At 38.7% G+C, this 9,037-nt stretch overlaps 1 protein-coding gene across 7 annotated transcripts in view; it reads right to left on the reverse strand.

Moving 5' to 3' along the window:
• Positions 1-1,889: 1,889 nt before the first annotated feature.
• LOC102385749 (activin receptor type-1-like) overlaps positions 1,890-9,037 on the reverse strand; it is a 72,050-nt gene continuing 64,902 nt past the window's right edge. For all 7 annotated transcript variants that reach the window (XM_006018964.2, XM_006018965.2, XM_014517620.2 and 4 more), the window contains one exon: positions 1,890-8,496. In XM_006018964.2, coding sequence (XP_006019026.1) covers positions 8,362-8,496 — 135 coding nt within the window. In that variant the 3' untranslated portion in view covers positions 1,890-8,361. The remainder of the gene's footprint in view (positions 8,497-9,037) is intronic.

Below are 9,037 nucleotides of genomic sequence, written 5' to 3' on the forward strand. Positions count from 1 at the left end.
TCTCCGCTGCTGCCGCCTCCACCGAGGTAAGCAGGTACACGTGTGGGTGGCACACGTGCACCCTGCTCCCCTCGCTCCTGCTCCCCAACACTATCAATCACTAACAATTCTGCCTTTGAATCTTGGATCCAAGAGATTTGCAGCAGCATGAATTGATTGGCAGCAAAATTCTTCCCATCTGTTAATAAAGTCTTTCACTTTTCTTTCTTCTGTATTTGTAAGTGGAGACACACTTAGATTCTCAAAAACAGTTGATTTTATCTGGGCCATTTGGTAAGGAATGTCTGACAAAAGTGCACTGTCCGATTCAGATGCAGTGACTGCTGAAGAAATTGGCTTTAGAATCTTCTGGGAGTTCTGCAGCTGAACCCAGAAGACATCCTCATCAAGTACAGTGTCTCTTACACTTCTGGGTACTTTAAGATCCTCAACTATTACTGTTTCTTGAAAAGCTTCTTTGTTTTTTAATAAACTTTCAAATGAGATCACCATTGCACCCCATCTAGTTTTACTACAGAGTTTGAGTGTCACTGTTTTATTCTTTCCATTCTTTTCTTCCTGCTTCTTCTTAAAGACTGCAGCTACAATATGAGTAGTGTTTACATGTTTTATAACTTCGTTTGCTCTTCTATAGCTCTTTTGCAGAGTGTCCAACTTCATGATGTCATTAAGCAAGTTTACCCCATGGAGTGCACATCCTATTGCAGTAATATGTGGATATTTATCCATTATGATCTCCCATGCTGCTTTCATGTTACTTGCATTGTCAGTCAGCAAATCAAATATTTTACCACTCCCAATCTTCTGTAGCTCTTCACATATTTTACTGCTGAGATACTCTGCAGAATGCCTGTTCTCTCGTTTCAATGCTTCTGTAAAAACTGGTTGAGGTGTCATTATCACAAAGTTTATGATTCCTTCTCCCCACACATTTGTTTATCCATCTGAAAGTACTGCAAAACACAGTGCTTCATTGATTTTTCCTTGCACAGATTGTATTACACGTTCATATTCTGACTCCAAAAGAGGCTTGCTCAAGGAATGTCTGCTGGGCAAATGGTATGATGGTCTTAGTAATTTAAAAGTGCCAAAAGAAATGCCAGTATGCATTTTCAGTTATTGACAATGGCGTCCCAGAAGAATATATTACTCTTGCAAGAGCTTGGTCAATTTTTTCCTGATCTTCAGGTGTCATCTTGTCTACACATGAAGCTATTGAGAGTCTTTTGTATACAGTTTGGTGCAATATTTGGTTACTTGAGGATGTTGATTGGGCAACCCTTTGTGATGCTGATGTTATAGAAGCAGCAGCAGCAGGATTTCTGGATCAGGAATGTTGGAAAGAGCTACTTGCACTTTCAACATCATGATCTACCTCCTCCTCACTTACACCCATGAAGGGTTTTTTAAAGTCTGCAAAAATGACTGCAGGAACCTGTCTCTGTTGGGACTGCTAATTGAATAGGTTTGTCTGTCCCCAAAACTGTTGGCTCTTAAAGTATTATGTCATCTTGTTAATAATGTGGAACCATAAAGGATGTTAACTTTTGACACAGAAATCTATTCCTGCAGGGAGTTTTCCCTATTTATACATTTTGAATTGAAAATTTAGCTACTTTATCCTTTCCCCTCTCCCTAAGTGCTCTTTAATATTTCTCTGGCTTTATTTAATTGCCACAGCAGGTGTTCAGAATAACCTCAAAATTGGAAGTGAAGGAGATGGACTATCACTCAATCATTTGATATGTTTAATTAGGCATCGTTGTCTTCAGAACTCTAGGTGGTTCTCATTTAGTCTCCAAACAATGAGAGACAGAATTTGACTTATTTTAAAATCACTTTATTAAAAAAAAAAAAGGGGGAAGCACGTTCCCTTACACTATCCATGCTAAGATAAAATTCAGAAGCACAAATGTGAGATTTACAGGCTGAAGCCACTTTTATTACAGGCAGAGAGAGCAGGGACATCAACAGCTAAAACTGCATATTAAGTATTGTAATGTACAACCAAAGCCAAGAGAGATGTCAACTGAAAGTAAAAATGACTAAACATTACATCTGAAATAAATATATTACCAAGATTTTGCTAGTTTTAGCATTCAAATAATTTTATTTACATGAAGAGTTAATGTTCCATTGACACACTTGATTTCTAGTGACGTGGCAAATTATATTTCCCCTTTTGTAGCAAATTAGTAAACTTAGTAGCAAATAATCAGTGAGCCTCTACTTAACTAAGTGGCTCAGAAAAATATTGAGGCATTCAGAATAAAAACTTAGAGGGACAGTTTATACAGAATGCTTAAAATAAATCAGTAAATGCAAAACACCGATGGAAGGAACGAAAGTGTTAGCAAGATGCTTTAGTGGTCAGTGAATAGGGAGTAAGAAGATTTGAATTAGGTCTTGTGTGCAAAGGAGTCAGAAACAATACAGCTAAAAACACTGTCCAAAAATATAGCTCTGCTTCACCGCTTATGTTGTCCTTTCACAGAATAAATGGCTTCCAATCTAAAGCGCTGCAACCAAATCTTACAGAATTTGAACTCAATTACTTAGTTTGCAAGAAAAAAATATACCACTCTACAATGAGGAATGGGGAATGAGGAAAAGAGCCAATATGTTCTCTCTTTCATAAAAGATTGAGAAACTGAAAAATTCCAGATATGCATGCAGACAAGACATCAAAAGAGATTGTGGAATTTAAAAAATGATATACAAGTCCATGAGGAAACATCAAGAGAATTTTGTTAATACACTAGAGAGCTGATTACCCATAAAGTCAATGAACTGGAAGTTTTTTTTATTAACAAAGCCAAAGCCATCAAGCCCACAGTTTTCTTGTTAGTGAGACAACTGCATTGTTTACTTACCGCTTTGAGATTTTAGAACACAGTACAGTGCCATTTGTTTATTCCTAGTTGTTTTTTAAAAATATATTTGAATTACAGATGAGTGCCTATCCCATCCATATCTTCCAATTTACATGAAAAAGATTTAGAGTAAAACCATACTGAGGACTTGAAATGCTCTTTCAAATTTTGCGACTTGGTAAATAATCAAGAGGGAAAAAAATAGAAGAATAAAGATCCTCGAAATGCACTTTCTCTATTTATTCAGAATAATGTAATTTAGTTTATGTATATGAAATGTATGAAGGAAATATATATATGTGCTGTATTAAATGCAGTTGAGCCTTATCAGTAAACAAAATTATTAGAGAGCTGCATTTTTGTAAGAGGGGAGAAGCTACAAATGAATGTATGCATGACAGAGAGAATTGCAGGCTTTGTGGCTCATCAAAGTGCATGTTCACAAGGATCTAATACAAGTTTGTCTGCTATATGGTCATAAAGAATACAAATCTACAGAAGTTTACTGTTTATTATTTTAAAAAATAACAATTAGCAGTATGCATAATACTCTTAAATACATTTGACCCTTGAAAGGTTCGTTCCCCTTCTTCCCAGCTAGGTGTTTTTTTTAGAATATCTCTGTTTAAATAAACCAAACAGAAAAAAATTAGCCAAGTTATCACTTCGGATTATTAACCCTGAAAAAAAATTATAACTGAAAGTCATTTTCCTTATTTAAGATGCTTGTGTTTTATTCTACTTAAGCAATAAACCTGAACTAGCCAGTAAAAAAGCTAGGTGAAGTGGAAGGTATTTGACAGTGGGATAGATCCAAATAAGGGTGTAGGTGGATTTTAGGCACCTGTATCCAGAACTGTAATCCAACTTCTCTCCCTCTTTTCTGCTCAGTGACTGCTTATGTCTGGAGGCACATAATTTCTACATATGCCTTCCTATTTAATTTTACGTTCCATAAGTGTCTGGAGTTCTGCTATTGCCCATGTCCAGAGCTGCCTTGGTCTGATCAGCCAAGGTCCAGATCCCCAAAAGTATGACCTACATTGAATAAGTAGGTGCAAATAGGTACATACCTAGGTGCAAAAGCACAGTTCACTATTTCCCACCTAACTTCACAAGCACCAGTGAAATTTTAGGTGCCCAAGTTTATATCAATGAAGTCCAGTTTCTTAGATGTCTGGTGTGCAGAAGGGACACACATCTTGACTCTTATCTCATGTCAAAGCCCATTTAGGCTTGGATCACATTTAACCCACAGAACAGATGACCCTGCACCCCAGTTCCTCCAAGGGACCCAATGCAGCAGAGCATGCTTTAAACAATCTGACAATATTGCGTGTCAACAGAAACCACAGCAACTCCTGATGGATGCTTTCACTCCAGAAGCATTAGTGTCTGTCTTTGACATAACTGCTGGTGGAAATGCCAATAGAGCACTTTCCTATGAAGTGGGAGACCCAGGTTTAATCACCTCAGCCCAAAACGATTCAAACCCACAAGTCCCACTGCCTAGGGCCAGGGTGGCACCCTGGAGTGCCTTGAGATCCTTTCTAGAGTACCATAGGGTGATACTCAATGCTAGCATTGCTAGGTGTGCACACAATTCACAAGATAAACCCAGAGATTTCAAAGAGGAATTTATATAGGGTCTAAAACATTCTGACCTGCTGTGGTCTTTCTGAGTTCTTTGCAACAGAATAATCTCTTTTATCTTTTTGTAGTAAAAAAATAAGTGGAAACTAACAGCTGGTATTTTTGAGGAGGGTCTTTAGTCTATTGAGAGGTGTCCTAAGTCTAATAAGGGGAGCCTTAAATTGATCAAAGGGTACCACAAATCTAAAAAGGCTGAGAACTGCTGGACTAGGAGAATGCCACAATCAGTATGTTATGGGCTGGGGGCACTTTCTACTCCTACTACTGGAGTTGCGCCACTGTGCAAAAAGACAAGAAGTCACTTACCAGTAACTGGAGTTCTTCAAGATGTGCTCTTCATATGTACATCCTTACCATGGGTATGCATTGTGTCACAGCACTCAAAACTCAAGAGACTTCTTGTCTTAGCAGTACCCATGCAGCATGCTATATTATAGCCCTGCTTCTCCTTGTGCTCTGTGCTGCAGGCAGTGCACACATTCTGTTCCTTAGTTTCCTTTCAACAGCAGAGTCCTGAGTTCCACGCTACTCCAATAAGGAGGAGGGGTGCGAGTTTCAGACATGTATATGGGCAATGTATCTCAAACAACTTGGTAACTTCTTTGTATGACTGTCCATATGCATATCCTCACTCTAAGGGACTCTCAGGCACCTAAGACAAGTCTTAGAATTTCTAAGTGAGTGGCACTTCAAAGACCACCTTACTAAATTGCACAGTGTTTGGTGAAGATATGAATGGGGCTTGAGGTGGCTGCTCTACAGATTCCAGTTACAGACAAGACATTGTACAGGGAGACTATGGAATTTGCCTGACCCCTGGTGTCAGTTCCATCTTAGCAAACTCCTAGCACAGCCCAAAACAGTCTGCCATCCAACTGGACAGTCTCTGTGCTGATATTCCTGTGTCTCTGGATCTCTCTATGGAGACATAAAACTTCAGATATCTACAGTGACTTTCTGAAAGGCTTAGCCCAATGCAGGTAGAAGAACAAAGCTCTTTTCACATACAGTAGGTTTAATAATGTCCCTGTTCTAGAAGAGTGGGGTTTCAGGAACAATACTGGCATATTGCCCTGCTGACTCGGGCAAGGAAATTGTTGAGAAAATTGTCACCAGAAAAACCATTTCATGGAGAGTTGCAGCAAGGAGCAAATTCCATGGATTCAAAAGGTGACCTCAGAGACATGGCAACCAAACACAAGTTCCACTGTGGGACAGGTTCCTTGAAGGACAGATATCTGAGAGTCATTTGAGAAATTCTACAAATGCTAACTAAGAAAATCATTTGGCTCTAAGCTGGAGAGTGATGAGCTGAGATAAAAGTTAAGTGGCTCCCCCAGGGCTGGAAATTTGGCAGTGACAACATTAATTGTTGTGGCTCCTGGAACCGAGGCAGCCACTTTTCGTCCGTGTCATCTGGCTGTGGGAGACGACATGACTCCATGCTGAATCTGGGATGAGAGGTGGCAGCATTAATTGACAAGGCTCTAGGACATGCAGCAATTAATGCTGTTGCTGCTGCTCACCCCGCCACCCAATTTCCAGCTGGATGACATGGCTCTGTAGGCCATATTTCTGACAATCCTGATATAAGTGAAATGCCTATTTCAGAAAGGGAAGGATCTTTAGTCAAGATTTCTTTTTCAAGAAAACCAAACCAAAAGAGCAGGTTTGCTTGGAAAAAATAAAGGTAACATATAAACAGAGATTAAAGCTTAAGGGGGTCTTGAATCGTAGGACCCGAATCGTGAACCAAGACTGCTCCAGCTGGCCATTGGAGGTTGAGAGGGACAGAAAGTGTGCACCACCCCTTTTCTATCTAGCCAAGTTTTAAAAGAAAACATTGTGTCCATCTCAGTTCTTTTAAAAAATGGATGTAGGTACCAAGCCTCGAGGGAGGTTTCAGGGCTCTGGATCTTAAGTCAATGAAGGCACCTACCTACAGCCCTGAGTCAGGCACCTAGGGCATCTATACATATGCTCTGGGGTGGAGTGGGGAGGCAGGCACTTTAATTAGAGCGGCTCTGCAAGCCACTCTAGTCAAAGCGCCCACAGCGTCACGTATATTCAGCATCCCACGCTTCAAAATGGCAGCAGGGGTGCTTTAACTATAGGTTGTTCAATGAGCTTTAAAGCACCCTCGCTACTATTTTGAAACATGGGGACGTGAACACACGTGATGTAGGGGCTGCTGGAGTACACTAATTAGCACGCTCCAGCAGACTCGCAGCAGATTTGATTAATCGAGCCTGCTCTGACACATGCTAATTAGCATGCATTGCAGCAGAGCTCCATCACATGTATAGGTGTCCCTAAGCTCCAGAGGCAAGGTTTAAGTCTCATTTCAGCATTTCTTATTGGCTAGCTCAAAGTTCACATACTGGTTATTGTGGATCCCAGTGTGAGGAACCTAATTTTCCCCATGCATTGTATAAGGAGCATAGGCACTCATCTCTGGAATATGGATTTAACTCTAGTGGCCAGGCACCTAAGTCCTAATTTGGATATAGACAGCTCAATGTCCCTTTAAGAGCTGATCTCAGGTTGCTCTAATATGGTGATTTTCAACCAGGTGGGAGCAGCACCCAGGGAGTGCTTTGAGATATTTTCAAGCATGCCACAGGTGCCATACAATTTTATAACTCCAAACATGATTCACAAGATAAATTCAGAAATTTCAAATTGGAATCCATAGCAGGAAAAACATTCTGGCCTGTTGTGGTCTTTCTAAGTTCTTTGCAACAGAAAAATTGTTGTATTATTTTGCCTGAAATGACTGAAACCAAGAGCTGGCATTTTCTGAGGGGTTCCTTTGAGTTTAAAAGTTTGAGGACCCCTGCTCGAATATTAAAAAAAAATGATAAAAATGCAAATAATATCATGCCAGAAATACCACAGTAATCAGCAGATATAAGTGCCATCTGAAAAAGAAAATGAAGTGAATTTGTTCAGAACTGCTTGGCCCATACCAATGGTAAAAAGAAATTAATAAATTAAATGGTATTTCCTTCATTTATGAGTTAAAGGGAGCAATCAATGCTTGCTCATTTACATGTATGTACATATAATAATCTACCTGATTGTTTTTCAACTGAAATTCAAGCACAATTGAATTTTAACAGCGGAGGTCAGTTTGGCCTTTGCCCTCATTCTATCAGTTGGCCAAAAGGTTAAAATCAATCATGGGGGGAAAGTACTTCAGCCTGATACCCACTCCATTTTAGGAAAATAAAGCACGTATCCCATACTAAAAGACACATATCCTGGTACTTGGCCTTTTAAAGTATCTGAATGCAGTAATGATATCTATTTTTATCACCATATTTTAAAAAGTGATTTCCCAGCTTAAACGCTATTTATATTTCAGCCACTGAAATCACTGGATTTGAATATTACAGTAGAGTTTGGAGCTTTCGTATTGGTTCACACGTATCCTTTCACAAATGAATGAACTAATAGAACCTCAAACATACATTTTAAAAACTGCACAGGCAATTAAAAATCCCACTTTGTCTACTTTCCTTTCCCTCTTTATGAACTGTGATTTAGAATAACAGCATGATAAATCATAAAAGTTAAATCTAAACTATGCACAAAAGATTAAATAAATGTATTAATTAACATTAGTGTTCCTTATAAAAACATTAGCGGTATTAAACCTTCCAGTGAAAATGCCAGAACAGAGATATAAAGTACATTTGAACTTCAGTAGTCAGTGCATAATTGTTGCATGGGATAAGGGTACTATCATCATGATGTATAATCTTTTTATGTATCCTGTCCAGCAGATTTCAGTCATCTGTTGTCTGATAAATTCATATACAAAACAAGTCTACTAGTAATCTTCTTTTACTTTTTCTTGTGAATTGTTGATTTTTCCTAAAGTCTTTTTGATGCGTAAAGCTGTAAGTCGTGCTGAGGGATTCTGATACCAACATTCCTTCATTAATTTTGCAAGAGCAGTTAGAGTCTAAAATAAAACACAATGATTACTTGATTACAATGCTTTTGTACTATAGTTGAAGATGATTTTTAGAAAAGTAATTTGGTTGATTTCATACATTATTTCCAATATAAATGACTCTCAACTCAAAATTATTCATTATCTTCTCTAATTGTATGTACACACTTACAATCCAGTGTTATCCCATGTATTTTGTTTACAATTCAGATACACAGTAACAAAAGTTACAAAGGAAATTTAATAGGAAAAGAAAGATCATTTATATATAACTTGTTGCCTTCATGAGATGGCCTGTTTAGATGAAACCTGCATGGCCTGCTGTCAACCACAGAACCCATTTCAATCCAATCAAGTAAAAGCTCATGTACAGGGTATGCACAAATCCCTTAGTATTGGGGTTTAGATGACTGAAGCCTCAATTTGCTACTCCCCCACACCACCAATTCCTCTCTAAATCTAATCTGTAGCAGAGGATCAGGGTGGTTCAGTAAAGATGATACTATTTTACCCCATGGTCAGATTGGTACAGATTAGGGACTGGGGGGGG

This window comes from Alligator sinensis, unplaced genomic scaffold, assembly GCF_000455745.1.
Source record: "Alligator sinensis unplaced genomic scaffold, ASM45574v1 scaffold428_1, whole genome shotgun sequence".
In the NCBI taxonomy this organism is placed as follows: domain Eukaryota; kingdom Metazoa; phylum Chordata; order Crocodylia; family Alligatoridae; genus Alligator; species Alligator sinensis.